Source organism: Pseudophryne corroboree, chromosome 11 (genome assembly GCF_028390025.1).
Source record: "Pseudophryne corroboree isolate aPseCor3 chromosome 11, aPseCor3.hap2, whole genome shotgun sequence".
In the NCBI taxonomy this organism is placed as follows: Eukaryota; Metazoa; Chordata; class Amphibia; order Anura; family Myobatrachidae; genus Pseudophryne; species Pseudophryne corroboree.
The window spans coordinates 328,316,994-328,333,261 of NC_086454.1; the positions used below are offsets into that span (position 1 = coordinate 328,316,994).

Genomic DNA, 16,268 nt, shown 5'->3' on the forward strand with positions numbered 1-16,268 from the left:
GGTCTCCTATACCCAACTCCTCACCAAACCAAACAAACTCCTGACGCTTATATACAGCTGATGAGGCAAAATTGGCAGCTGTATGCTTGAACCAATAATTATAGAAGTCGCCATGTTTTTAAAAAGTAGATGACGTATCAGAGTATTTTTTGCAGGTTTAAAGTGGCTGCAATTCGCCGACTACCTCAAAATTGACAGCTACAGTATTACATCCAACTTCTTTTAGCCCAAAATCGTCAAATGTGGATCAAACGCAGAAGATTGTCAACACTACGCAGAATATAGGCCCTCATTCCGAGTTGTTCGCTCTGATAAAGCTAAATATTTATCTTATATAAAACCCTTTGTGAGGTCTAAGAACACTGTACGCTATTTATGTATGGAGTACCGTAAGGGTACGCTCGTTACGTAACAATCGCTTAGCCGTGGTCGAGACGCTCAAGCGTCACGTTCGCTCACGGCAAAGAGATCACAGGCAGGCACGCTATTGGCTGCCGACTAACGTAATGGTTCACTATAGCGTAACGGACGCTGTATCGGGAGCGGGCTGCTCGAGCGATACAGACGCTCACGAGAATACGCTGTTGGTATCGGGCACACTTATAGGTGAGCGACTACCGTAATGCTACGCTATCAGCGTAGCGGACGCTCGAGACCACGAGGAGATCACGAGCGGCGCAGACGCTCACAATGTTAAACCTTTATATCTAAACCATAAACAATGTAATATGCTGTAAAACCTTTGTGTAGAGATAGGGTGTAGATGCAACACAGTCTAACCTTATTAACTTAAAAGCTGTTTGAGCGTCACCGACGCTCTGAGAATACTTAGCACTATAAGAAATACACAGATACCGTGCTTAGGGTCCAACGCCTAATATATATATATTATGAATGATATACTTGCAAAAGAATTAACACAATACAAGTCATACACTACAATATAACATAGACTACCTAACCAGATAACTATACGTGAAATACAATACAATACAATTACGTTCAAGGGATTACGAGAGAAAAAGGAGAAGAGAGAGAGAGATATGGCCCATAACAACAAGGAAAGACAATATGATTGCGGAGAAAACTTACGCACAAAGGAAACGATCGCATGCGCCTCTGGACATCCAGCTCCCGATTTTCAGCAATGATAACCGTTGAAGAGTGAGCTGGATGTGATCGGCTTGTCTATTTATGCCCCACACACAATACAATTCAATGGTCCCTACAATCTCATTGTTCATTGGACACAGGAATTCGGCTTCGCATTATAACAAAAGGTCATAGGTTGATTCATACAGGTGGGCTGTGACTATTTCCAACAGCTCAGGTGGGAGGGAAACTGGGTTTCCCGCCGCATGGATAATTAAGTGCAAATAATAGTAAATGGACATAAACTTCTTATGTCCATAATTATTCGCACGAGCGATTAATCCGCTTCAAACCAACACCGGAATATTGCTAATTAGATACTCTTTCGATGGATACTAAACACCACTGTATTACTCCTGTCTGACCCTTCGTATCAAACAAAGGGGGATTTCTCTGTTCAAGAACATTCTATATTAACCAAACTTTCAGAATCTATCAAAGGGACCATGATCTACAAAATACATTATATAGTGAAAATATGTAACGATTGAGTCGCACGCTACGAACACATGAACTCTACCGTAAATGCACATACCGCGCGCCCGCGGGTGCCCGCAACAGCGAGTATGCGCACTCACGGGAGAGCGCACGCATGCGCAGCGCAGACCTGTGTGAGGTGCAAATATGGCAGTGTGCATAGAGATATTTTTCTGACTTTGACAGTCCACCCTTTGGCAGTCAACAATAACTGCCACTTCCTAAAACATTTCAAAAAGAGAAAAATATATGTCAGGGGTTAATACATTTTCATGGTTGGGTAGGGGAGGAGAGGAGAAGGTAGGAAAAGGGTATGACCTAGTGAGATAGCAGAAGCATGTGTGTATGAATCCGTGCTTGGGGGTCATGTATCATCGTGCCGTACGTGTTTTAAATCAAGCTTCGAGGTATTGCGAAGTATACATTTGAATTCCTTCTTATCCCGTGGTACGGGTCTGTGGATGGGCTGTCAAACTTTACCGAGCTCTTTTCGGATTTTGGTTGTAACAAAAATGGGGAGCACATTTTAGTTGATGATACATGAATGGGGGGAATATGTGATTGCTGATATCTGTGCCTGTATTCCCTATACTATGTGTGTAATTACCTGAAGGTTGTAGAGATGAAGAAAAGACATAATTACGGTAAATGCAGTGGTATTCTATGTCAGGTTAGTACATTCGTCGATTGAGGTCTTGTTTGGTGTCTGTTGAATGCAGTCTTCTTTGTGCTTTTGCCCATTAGGTGCGAGCAAAAAGCTTTGTCAATGTCCATAGATTTACAAAAAAATTTTGGGCTAGCGTAATTTTAAAATTTCTAGGGAAACTGGGGATCTATGGCAAAGTTCATCAAATCTCTGTGTATAAGGTTGTCAAAACTTCTTCTTTAATCCATCTGTTGTCTGTATATCGGCTCATCAAATTCCTCGTCCAAGTGGGTCTTTTTTACCTTGGAGGAAACGGAAAAACAGGTGAAAGAAACGGACCGTAGAAATCGCATTTTCATCACATCATTGTTTCTACATTTGGGTCATAAATCAGATCCATGGGAATTACAGTTTCCTCACTCCTTAAACTCATTACCCTAGTACGACGATTGCACTTCATTAAAGCCTGACCGCATCTAAATATCAAACCAATTGATATGACAACACCTAAGATACATAGGAGAAACTTCCCAATATCCATTATGACTCCTTGAGCCCATTCTCCTAAACCAGAAAACCAATTTCGCGGGTTCAACCATGACACCCAACCAGTCAGCTCATTACCTACAGCAGCAAGAGTGAGATTGTGTCTCCTGCGAAATTCCCACTTCAGTTGGAGAATATCGTCCATCTTTTGGTCTATGACCTCGACCGGGTCCTCGGTGCTATTCGTAATATATGTGCAACATTTCACGCCGTATTGTGTTGCCAGTGTGACACAATATCCGCCTGTCACTGCTGTGAGGTAATTAAGAACCATTCTATGCTGTACCAGTTCTGTTTTATAAGCTTGAAGTTCTCTTCCAGTATACCTAAACGTGTCATCATACATTTCAGTGATATTATCTAACAAATTTGCAAGCGCAGATATGTATTTATAATTCAACACTCCTCTGGCGGTGCGAGTGATGTCTAACGCGATTAGAAACTGAATCCCGGTGGATTCATGGATCATGTCAGAGGCCGGATGCTCTGTTCTTTCTATCAGGTGCCGTTTAACTACGTGCTCGTAATGGGTGTGAGTATAAGGAGTTTGGGCAACACGGTGTATGTCTTTCATTTTGTCATGTGATACAGTCATTACTTCAGGCAGTACTTTTCCAATATAACACAATCCTTCAGAGTTCGGGGCAAGCCACTTATACGCCTTTCTCCCGCATATGAAATATGCATCATCGGGGAGGACATATGGGACGGAATAGGACATAACCATATTACACACCTTCCATGTGAAATCTCCTAACCCTAATTCTTCCATCTGCTTAGTACACGTATCAGGTTGTACGATATGTGCACAGTATCCTGGTGATACCTCTCCAACTCTCGTAATCTTATTTCCTAAGGTATACCTATACCGGAAAGATTTTCCTCTACTGGCTATGTGGCGTATAAGCTCTGTATCTGTAGGCATTCTATCTGCTCTATGCGAAAAGGTCATGGTTTGGTTACTCCATGACACTTCCCAATTTCCCGGCTTTCGGGGATTGGAGATGTTAAAGCATAATAGGGACCTATCCACATGGTATTGGTGGAGCTTCAAACTAGGAGGGCTGGAGATATTAAACCTCCTGTCTCCCACCACTTAACTCAAGTACCTCCCCTAACGTTAAAGGAAATGGTACTAGCCCTGATTTGCTATGACCTTGAGGTACTTGAGAGCATACCCAACAATCTGTTTTATTTAACACACTACCCACTAAGGAGTGATAGTCACTCAATGGATGCCGGTCCATATGGATATTAAAACTGGATTGGCATTTCTTAATGCACCCATCCTCCACTACGTTGTCACAGAGCCTACAGATACAGTTTTCTTCAGCTAACAATCCTTCACAATTCCTTCTATTGTCAATGCTATCGGATCGTTTTCTGATACTCGCCTTTACTTGTTGGTTAAGTTGTTCTTGGAAAACTACGCCTCCATTTTTATCATCAGAACCCATTCCAGAACCTCTCTCGACCTCCATGGTACTCTCGCCGGAACAGACTGCTCTGATCAACATCATGGTCAACAGGAAAATCCGGATCACAGTCTCTTGGGGCAAGTCCATCTTGTAGGAGGAAACGGAGAAGAATGAGAAGGGGGGAAAATAATTTGAGGGAGAGGGGATGGGAAGTTGGAGAAAAACAATAAAAGGGAACAGGGGATCGACAACTGCTTTTGGTCTTGTGATTTTCAATGCTCAGGTGCCGCCTCAATCCTCCTGGAACAGACACTCCAGTGATACAACCTCTACCGTCTGTTCCTTATCACGGGACCTCTCTGGATCAGCAACCTTCTTACAGTGGGACGAATGAACCCAAGTCTCTCTCTCAGCAACCTTCAATGCTGTAGTGCTAGTCAATAAGACCTGGTATGGTCCTTCCCATCTGTCAATAAGGCAACCTGAGCGTAGAAAATTCCGTATCATTACATAATCCCCAGGTTCAATGTCATGACAATTACTATCTGGTAAATCAGGAATCACTAACTTCAGATTATCATTTTGATTCCTTAACTGTTTACTCATGTTAATCAAGTATTTTACAGTCACTTCATTGTTACACTTCAAATCATCCTGAGGGTTAATCATAACATGCGGTTGTCGACCAAACAAGATTTCAAAGGGAGACAGATTAAGAGGGGACCTGGGAGTGGTTCTGATGCTGTACAGTACAATGGGTAAAGCTTCTGGCCATGTCAATCCTGTCTCTGCCATCACTTTACTCAGTTTATTTTTAATAGTGCTGTTCACTCTTTCCACTTTCGCACTCGCCTGTGGACGGTATGGAGTGTGCAGCTTGCTATCAATTCCCATCAACTTACACATTCCTTGAAAGACATCACCTGTAAAATGGGTACCCCTATCACTTTCGATAATTCTAGGGATACCATATCTACATACAAATTCCTGCACAATTTTCTTAGCAGTAAACATTGCGGTATTTGTAGCCGCAGGAAATGCTTCAACCCAATTTGAGAAAACATCTATACAAACAAGTACATATTTCAAATTCCGACAAGGGGGTAATTGTATAAAGTCAATCTGTATTACCTGGAAAGGGCCGCCGGCAGGTGGGATATGAGATGGTTCTGTAGGTATTGCCTTTCCGATGTTCTTTCTCAAACAGGTAAGGCATGACATTGCTCTTTTACTCGCATGAGATGAAAATCCTGGGGCACACCAATATGCTCTTACCAACTTGCGCATCCCTTCCTTGCCCAGATGAGTCAGCCCATGAGCTGACTCATGGAAGGTATGCTCTGGGGGCCACTGGTTTACCGTGTCCATCCGTCCAGAGTCCTGAGGACTCCTGGCCATATCCTTTTGCCTTCCAGACTGCCTTTTCCTGTGTGGAACACAAATTTTGCATCTCACACAACTTCTGTGTGTTGATGGTATTAAATACCATCAGTTGTGTGGTGTCTGTCTGTCTGGGGGTACCGGCTGCTAACTTAGCAGCTTCGTCTGCTCGGCTGTTACCAAGTGATACTGGGTCCTGGCTATATGTGTGTGCTTTACACTTGATAACAGCCACTCTGTCGGGTTCCTGTATCGCTGTTAGAAGCCTTTTTATGTGAGCTGCATGCGCTATCGGTGTACCAGCTGCCGTCATGAAATTTCTGAGGCGCCATAGGGCTCCGAAATCATGGACTACCCCGAATGCGTATCTAGAATCGGTGTAGATATTGGCTGATTTGCCCTTAGCCAATTCACATGCTCTGGTTAGGGCGACCAGTTCAGCAACCTGGGCTGAGTGAGGTGGGCCTAGCGGTTCCGCTTCTATGGTGCCTTGGTCATCTACGACTGCGTATCCAGTACACAAGTCTCCCGAGTCTGACTGTCTGTGACAACTACCGTCCGTGTAGAAAGTTAGATCTACATCTTCCAGTGGATTGTTACTGATGTCAGGCCTTGCGGTAAAATTTTGGGTCAAATATTCCATACAATCATGTGTGTCTTCCTTTGTGTTAAATTCTCCTTCCCCACCACTCTCATCCTCCACCCTTTGTGCCTGTCCAGGCACACCTGGGAGATATGTTGCAGGATTTAATGCACTGCATCTCCTTATGGTGATGTTTACGGGGGCCATTAGTGCCAATTCCCATCTTGTAAACCGCGCTGATGAGACGTGCCTGGTTTGGGCAGAATTTAGCAAGGCTGACACTGCATGTGGTGTATGAATTGTGAGGTTGTGACCTAGCACTACGTCTTCGCTTTTCGTTACTAGCAATGCTATCGCAGCAACGCTTCGCAAGCATGTGGGGAGGGATCGTGCTACCGTGTCTAGCTGAGCGCTGTAGTATGCTACTGGCCTGCTGGCATCACCGTGCTTTTGGGTTAGGACGCCTGCCGCGCAACCAGCACTTTCTGTTCCGTATAGTTCAAAGGGTTTCCCATAGTCTGGCATACCTAATGCTGGTGCCTGCGTTAGGCACTGTTTAAGTCTCTCAAATGCCGTCTCAGACTCGTCTGTATGCGAAATCCGATCAGGTTTGTTTGAGGAGACCATCTCCTGCAAGGGTAACGCTAGAATGGAAAACCCTGGGATCCAATTACGGCAATACCCACACGTTCCTAAAAATGTTCTGATCTGTTGCTGGGTTTGTGGCAGAGTCATGTCTCTAATTGCTTGAATTCTATCAGCGGTCAGGTGTCTCAGTCCTTGTGTTAGACAGTGTCCCAAATATTTTACCTTAGTTTGGCATAATTGCAACTTGTCTTTGGAAACCTTGTGTCCTGTGTCTGAAAGATGAAACAGGAGCTGTTTCGTATCCTTCAGGGATGCTTCCAATGAATCAGAACACAGTAGTAGATCATCCACGTACTGTATTAATACTGATCCACTCACTGGTTGGAAAGACTGTAAACAATCATGCAAAGCCTGAGAAAATATACTTGGACTATCTATGAATCCTTGTGGTAATCGAGTCCATGTGTATTGGACTCCTCTGTATGTGAATGCAAACAAATATTGGCTGTCAGGGTGCAGAGGTACCGAAAAGAAAGCGGAGCAGAGGTCAATAACAGTGAAAAATTTCGCAGTGGGAGGGATTTGCATTAGGATGACAGCTGGATTTGGCACTACGGGGAACTGACTCTCAACTATTTTGTTAATCCCCCTTAGATCCTGCACTAGCCTGTAACCCCTCCCCCCACTCTTTTTCACAGGGAAGATGGGACTATTGGCAGTGCTGGACGTTCTTACCAGAATGCCCTGTTGTAGCAAGCGCTCTATTACTGGGTAAACTCCTAACTCCACCTCTGGCTTCAGAGGGTACTGTGGGATTTTTGGAGCTATCCTACCATCTTTTACTTGTACAACTACCGGAGCTACGTTTGCCATTAATCCAGTGTCCTGTCCATCTTTAGTCCAAAGTGACTCTGGTATCTGAGATGTCATTTCTTCTACTTGGGAGGGAGTCCTATTTGTCATAATGGTATGTGACATTAATTTTGATGGGGAGTCTAACATGTCTCGCACTTCCTGGGCGTGATTCTCAGGTATGTCCAAGAATACACCTTCAGGAGTACAATAAATGACGCACCCCATTTTACACAGTAAGTCTCTTCCCAGGAGATTAGTCGGTGCCGATGCAGCCAGCAAAAAGGAATGCTTGGTATGTAAAGGCCCTATTGTAATCTCGGCTGGCTTGCTAACAGGGTAATGCTGGACTACTCCTGTTACTCCCATGGCTGGAATTGTCCTACCAGTGGTTCTCATGCCCACTGTCGAATTTATCACTGATTTGGCCGCCCCCGTATCTACAAGAAAGTTTAATGATTTACCAGCTACATTAATTGCAACTTCGGGTTCACTTCCAAGGCTTGCAATCAATTTTACTGGCTGCAGATTACAGGTATGGCCACACCCCTATTGGGTATGGTGACCTCCCTGAATCCCGCTGGCAGCAACTACTTGTGAGGGAGTTAGCTGGGAACTACCAGAGGCGTGCCAGTCTCTGTTCGGGGGGTATCTTTTTGTTTCCCCTGTATGTGGCTCATAACTCCGTCTCTGTGGAGCCTGATCCCAATGTCGTGTGTCGTGTCGTTGTCTAGGGGGTTGATAAGATTTTTGTACATTTCTCGATCTACAGTCTCGTGCAAAGTGTCCCTGTTTGTGACAAAAATAACATGTTACCACATTTGACTTACCCACAGGGTTTGGTGATATTAACACAGGCTGTTTTGTGGTCAGGGCCTGTATACTTACTGACATTAACTTATCACCTTGTGACTCCCTGTGTCTGGTGATATTCCGGTCGTGATCAATAGCAGCCTCTCTCAAAGTAGCCACAGACAGACCTCGCCAACATGGTTGTGTGGTCTGTACCCTAGTCTTTAATGACTCTTTTAAACCATCCATCAGTACCGATACTGCTACTTCTCGATGGTTTATGTTTGTTCTAATGTCCTCTATGCCTGTGTATTTTGCCATCTCTGATAATGCTCTGTGAAAATACTCTGCAGCTGTTTCTGACTCCTTTTGTTTAATGGAGAATATCTTGTTCCATTTAACTACCGCTGGGAAATACTCCTTTAACTGTAAGCTTATTCTTTTTACATTATCTTTGTTGTACACATCTGTAAGAGGTACATCCTGATCTAATCCACAGTCAACTAAAAATTGAGTTGCGTCGACGTTGGAGGGTAAACAAGCTCTTAGCAGTACTTGCCAATCTTTGTTATTGGGCTCTAAAGTGTTTCCTAGGTCTCTGATGTATTTTTGGCTAGCAACTAAATCTTTTCTAGGGTCAGGGAATTCAGACACTATGGTCCTTAATTCCATTCGGGTAAACGGGCTATACATGGCGATGTTCCTAACAGGAGTGACTCCTGAAGTGTCCGTTTTCCCATTTGGCACTACTATTACCTTAACAGGATTAATTCTAACAACATCATTCTGTGTAGATTCTGCAGTTTGTGGTGAAATAGTTTCAGCATAGTGTATGGTGCCGTACTTACCCGTTGATACGACCTCACCTGTCCCTCCGCTAGGGGGCTTTGTTACTAATCTTATGGGTTGGGCCGTGCCTACTGTTGTTTCTGATATGGTGGCTGCTAGAGAGAGCGCTGATATTGCTGCCGATTCGTCCTCTTGATCACACTCCTGGGGAAAGTTCAAAACAGGGTACAACTTGCATGGGTTAATACTTGCATTGGTTAATTGGTTAACATTATCTTTAACATTTACACAGTTGCTAAGTGTTTGTTTGTTACACCTTAGTGCGTCATTCTCCGCAACCAATTTCTCTCCTGGTATGTATGGTGGCGGTGGGGCCGTGGCTATCAGTTTCTTGATAGAGCCAGATCCCGCCGCCTGAGCCAATCCTCTCTGTATGTCACCCTCCTGTTGCCACAACTGCAAATAATCATAATGCTTGATTCGTCTCTTTGCTGATTTAATGAGACATATCCTTCTCCTTAAATTCGTTAACACTTCTGGGCTGAAGCTACCTATTCTTGGGAATTTCTCCCCGTCATGCATTGTCATTCTCTCCCATTCATCACATAAAATTTCTGTGTGCCTTCCGTATTTTTCACACATTACGTACCTTGCCGACCCGATTGGTCGGTTTATAGAATCAACCCGAACCGAGGTTGATCGCCCCCTTCCTGAACAACTGGCCCCCATAATTTGCAGGTGTTACGGAACCTTACAAAAAACCAAGATATTCACGATAGGTTGGCGGTGAAGTTTACCGAGCACCTCACTCACTCGCCCACGCCGACCAATACGACCTGATCACACTGATATAGTGCTGGCGTACTCGACCCAGGGCCCCTATTAACCTTTGTTTACTGGAACATGTGGGTGTGATCCGCAGAGCATTAACCCTTTCCAGTAAAGGTGTGGTTGTCAGATAGTTCCTGAGTGACCAGCGAACTTCCCTTTTTGAAAAAATAAAAAATTACACAAATCACGTTAGAATGTACAAATAGCGTTTATGACCTTCGTACACAAATAGTACCGGTCAGGTTTACTAATGCACACAATTACGTGCGGTACAATCGTTCAGCACATAAGCAACTAATCTTATGTACGGAGCGACCAGCGGAATCGAAAATTGCGGCTGCGAATTCCTTCAGCAAGAGCTTGTATGGCCTATATGGGTGTTGCACCAACCCTTTTTTTTTTTTGGTGTTGTGCCTGTGGACTCTATAGCGGACTTCCTTGTCTGCTGTACCTAGACCTCCTGGTCTGTATGCGACCTCCTGGTCTGTTACAGTATGACCTCCTGGTCTGCTACACTCTAATGCTCAAATTTTATGTTTAACCAAGGATGCCTCCCTAGCCACCGTGCATGTCACTTACACGTATGTACCTTCACGAGAACTCGATGATTTCTTTTGGTTCAATCCTCAAAATTGTAAAAACAAACACTCACTCACCACATATACACTTTTGTTTCTATTTCTATTTCTGCGCAGAAATTTCTCTTTAGACCAGATGTGTTACAAATTAGGAGAAGGATCTATTAATTTAAATTTCGAATTTAAAATAGATTTGCGCTACTTATCGCCTGTTGCGCTATTTATCGCTTGTTGCGCTATTTATCGCCTGTTGCGTTACTTGTTACTTATCGCCTGTTGCGCTATTTAAAAATCAACACTATCGTGCGACTTGAGTTACGTGGGCGTACTCAGACGCTCCGTTGCGTAATTTACGCTGCGTGCGTCGGCCTTTGCGTACGCGAGTCTCTCCCTTTGTTAGAGACACGTGTACACCAGTCTTTGTCCACCGTAACACAACTAACACGTTTTATCAATGTAGATGATCCTCGATCATCTACCGCACACCACACCAATCTCTCCTTTTACCTTTAGGTAGAGCTGTGTGTATTTCTATACCTTAACTGTATTACCTTTACTCTTTAACTATGAAATAGCGGCAAATCTCTCTTAGTACGTTTATCAATTATACAATGGCAAACAGGAGAGTGATATATGAAAATACACGAATGAAAAGAAATGCAGATATGCGTGCGTGTGTACGCAAGACAGAAATAAACAGTTTTAAAAAAAACACTATCGTTTTGTTCTTACCTCCGGTCCCGGATTCCTTCAGCACCCTTTACTAAGCGAAGCAGACGCTTATCCAAACAGCACTACGAGGAATATGACCTCCCGCCCTTTGCTGCTGGATAATGTCTGCTGAAATTACCTAGTGCAGATATGTGAAGGACGGGCGAGCCGCCAATTGATAAAGCTAAATATTTATCTTATATAAAACCCTTTGTGAGGTCTAAGAACACTGTACGCTATTTATGTATGGAGTACCGTAAGGGTACGCTCGTTACGTAACAATCGCTTAGCCGTGGTCGAGACGCTCAAGCGTCACGTTCGCTCACGGCAAAGAGATCACAGGCAGGCACGCTATTGGCTGCCGACTAACGTAATGGTTCACTATAGCGTAACGGACGCTGTATCGGGAGCGGGCTGCTCGAGCGATACAGACGCTCACGAGAATACGCTGTTGGTATCGGGCACACTTATAGGTGAGCGACTACCGTAATGCTACGCTATCAGCGTAGCGGACGCTCGAGACCACGAGGAGATCACGAGCGGCGCAGACGCTCACAATGTTAAACCTTTATATCTAAACCATAAACAATGTAATATGCTGTAAAACCTTTGTGTAGAGATAGGGTGTAGATGCAACACAGTCTAACCTTATTAACTTAAAAGCTGTTTGAGCGTCACCGACGCTCTGAGAATACTTAGCACTATAAGAAATACACAGATACCGTGCTTAGGGTCCAACGCCTAATATATATATATTATGAATGATATACTTGCAAAAGAATTAACACAATACAAGTCATACACTACAATATAACATAGACTACCTAACCAGATAACTATACATGAAATACAATACAATACAATTACGTTCAAGGGATTACGAGAGAAAAAGGAGAAGAGAGAGAGAGAGAGAGATATGGCCCATAACAACAAGGAAAGACAATATGATTGCGGAGAAAACTTACGCACAAAGGAAACGATCGCATGCGCCTCTGGACATCCAGCTCCCGATTTTCAGCAATGATAACCGTTGAAGAGTGAGCTGGATGTGATCGGCTTGTCTATTTATGCCCCACACACAATACAATTCAATGGTCCCTACAATCTCATTGTTCATTGGACACAGGAATTCGGCTTCGCATTATAACAAAAGGTCATAGGTTGATTCATACAGGTGGGCTGTGACTATTTCCAACAGCTCAGGTGGGAGGGAAACTGGGTTTCCCGCCGCATGGATAATTAAGTGCAAATAATAGTAAATGGACATAAACTTCTTATGTCCATAATTATTCGCACGAGCGATTAATCCGCTTCAAACCAACACCGGAATATTGCTAATTAGATACTCTTCCGATGGATACTAAACACCACTGTATTACTCCTGTCTGACCCTTCGTATCAAACAAAGGGGGATTTCTCTGTTCAAGAACATTCTATATTAACCAAACTTTCAGAATCTTATCAAAGGGACCATGATCTACAAAATACATTATATAGTGAAAATATGTAACGATTGAGTCGCATGCTACGAACACATGAACTCTACCGTAAATGCACATACCGTGCGCCCGCGGGTGCCCGCAACAGCGAGTATGCGCACTCACGGGAGAGCGCACGCATGCGCAGCGCAGACCTGTGTGAGGTGCAAATATGGCAGTGTGCATAGAGATATTTTTCTGACTTTGACAGCTCTCTAGCTGCTTTTAGCAGCTTTGCACGCGCTAAGCCGCCGCCTACTGGGAGTGAATCTTAGCTTTGCAGATTAGCGAACGAAAGATTCGCAAAATAGCGAATAGAATAGCGATCAGAAATTTATTTGCAGTTTCCGGGTAGCTCGATACTTACTCTGCCAGTGCGATCAGTTCAGTCAGTTTCGTTCCTGGTGTGACGTCACAAACGTTCGTCCAGACACCCCCCCCCCCCCGTTTCTCCAGCCACTCCTGCATTTTTCCCAGAAATGGTAGCGTTTTTTCACACACTCCCATAAAACGGCCAGTTTCCGCCCAGAAACACCCACTTCCTGTCAATCACACTCCGATCACCAGAACGAAGACATTTCTTCGTAAAGCCGTGAGTAAAATACCAAACTTCTTAGCAAATTTACTTAGCGCAGGCGTGGTGCGAACATTGCGCATGCACAGATTGCGGAAAATCGCTGCGATGCGAAGAAAATTAACAAGCGAACAACTCGGAATGAGGGCCATAGTACGTAGATTTTGATTATGTTTTTGATTAACTGGAGATTTCTGATACTCAGGGAGTAATAACTTAATAAGACCATATACTTTACCCTCTTGTGCAATACAGTGTATCAAAATATCATATGTGGGTTTAACGAGAATTTAAATGTCACTTGATGACTGGTATTTTGGAGTTACATAATTAATATTTAAATTTGATTCTGGTTTCTAAGGTTCATTTGAATTCTCTTCATATTTTGAGTTTTGGCTGTCCTAAAATGACTTACCTGAGACCAAAAGCTAATTGCCATCGACATATTTTCATGGACAAGATCAAGAATCTCTCGGAACGTTGAGTCATCATAGTCGTAGCGTCTCCCGAACACAATGAAGCAAATTATGTTGGACACAGCGTTGTCAATGATGAGGTGGGGATCTATTTGTTCATCTGAAGAATACCATTAGTAATTATTATTTACTATTGTAGAAGCTTATACATTTAAGTAACTACCAGTTAGTAAGTGGCCATATGGCACAACTTGAGCACAGATAACAAATAAATAGTACAGACTACTATACTGTAGAGATAAATCCCACTTTTCTTAGTTTTTAGAACCATAAGGGTCCAACTTCCAAGACCATTGTGGAGGTATCAACACATGTACAATAGGCGGTATCATAGGTAAACACAGGGGGGGTTTCCAGGTGCCCGGAAACCCCCCTTGCCCACAGCTTGGCCAGCGGCCACTGCATGCAGTATAAAGGATGGAATGGAGCTGCTGCACAAGTGCACATTACCAGTGGCCGCAGATTTTCCTACCAAGTCGGTGATCATTGGGCCTGCATATGTCTGAAGTACTGTATTATATAAAGAAACAAGAAAAACACCTGGGCGCAGATAGTTAAAAGTTTTGGGATATTTAAATTGTAATAACCTGATCAAGGATTGCTGCTTCACCTAAGAGGTCACTGTTACCTCCAAAAAATGCAGAACAACAAGAAAGGTAAATGAAGCGCTGTCCAGATCAGTATACATTTAAAACATAAAACATTTAATAAACATTACACACATAACATTACAATAATCCCACGGCCTGTGTAATAAAAAAGCCTTTAAAATTATATTTACCCCCGTGGCCACTTATCAATTAATCAACTTAATCACTGCAGTATTAGTCAACCTAATTCCTCACACTGATATTTGCCAGTTGGAAACAGACAAAAAGCTTAAAGATGTTAGATGATGTTAAAAGCTCCTATATGATCATAGAGCAATATTTAGCTGCCAGTTCATGACATTTGCCAGATGGAAAGCAGGCTCCAAGATGTTAAAAAAGCTCAATTAATGTCATACAGCAATATAGCAATATAGCAATGTAGCAATATTCAGCTGTTAGTTCATAGCATTAGCATGCATGCAGATGGTTAGTGAAAAAGATGGTAAATGATAGTCTCTGAACGATCTCTTTCAGAGAATATATTAGTGCTGAACAGTCCAGCGTGGCCACGCTTATATTTAAAACCAACACCACGTGTCTTCAGACCAGGAATCCAATTTGTAGAGTGACGTCTCACTCTTAATAGTTACCACTCCGGTCCTCACGTACAAGTGTTGGATACAACGAGTCTCAGCCGTGATTAGCACTCCTCTTACGCGTTTCTCCGCCTGTGTGCAGATCGGCGGCTTCTTCCAAAGAATAATGAATGACGGTATACTCCTATTAGCCTGCTATTTATACGGAAACCGGAGATGTTACTATTTCCTGGTTCCGTACTGCGCACATGCGCACACCGTGCGTTCCACTATGCGGTCCATCTCTTCAATCTCAATCGTTGTCAGTTGATTCGTCACACTTACGCAGGCGCCTTATATGCGTTCCATTCATGCGTTTCACTTCATAACATTATGGGGACGCTTCCTAATTGTTTTACTCAAGCATATTATTATCCAACTTTATACTGTACCCATCATCATTAGTCATAATAGTGTTCATGAACTTATTTAGACACAATTTAATAATTTAAAAATTTAAAAAACATATATTATATATATCCCAGAACTTTTATTCCCATACCGCTGATATCCACTAACTCAATAATTACTAAATTAATAATTACTAAATTAATAATCTATTAATGGTGTATATGCATATCTACCTATATTAATGCAACTATAATATATGCATACGCATACACTACAGAAATAGTGATTAAACAAAATATAATATAATATATAAAACATAATATAATATATAAACATAATAAATAATATATATATCTCTAATATTATATGTTGTTCAATTCAACTGTATCATTCAGTCCCTGTGGTTTCAATGTGCATAGTCTAAAGATCCAGAAGGCTTCACGCCTACATAACCTATTAAAACGATCACCGCCTCTCTGTGTGCCACTGATCTGTTCAATACCTATAATTTTAATTTTATCATATGTACTATATGGACAATTAGATACATGGTTTGATAGACAATGTGATTTAACCTTATTATTAATATTACGTTTATGTTCCATAAACCTTGTATGCAATGTCCTTGTGGTGCGTCCTACATATTGTTTTCCGCAACCACAAGATAACACATATATAACGTAACTGGAACTGCAGTTGAGAAAATCCTTTATGTCATGCCTCTCCTTCGTAACAAAAGATATACAGGTTGAGTATCCCATATCCAAATATTCCGAAATACGGAATATTCCGAAATACGGAATTTTTTGAGTGAAACTGAG

General features: G+C 42.6%; 1 protein-coding gene across 1 annotated transcript in view; it reads right to left on the bottom strand.

Moving 5' to 3' along the window:
* The window catches only part of LOC134969647 (cytochrome P450 2J6-like), a 51,709-nt gene that overhangs the window by 12,427 nt on the left and 23,014 nt on the right, over nucleotides 1-16,268 (bottom strand). Inside the window, exon 4 of the mRNA XM_063945735.1 lies at nucleotides 13,811-13,971. Coding sequence (XP_063801805.1) covers nucleotides 13,811-13,971 — 161 coding nt within the window. The remainder of the gene's footprint in view (nucleotides 1-13,810; nucleotides 13,972-16,268) is intronic.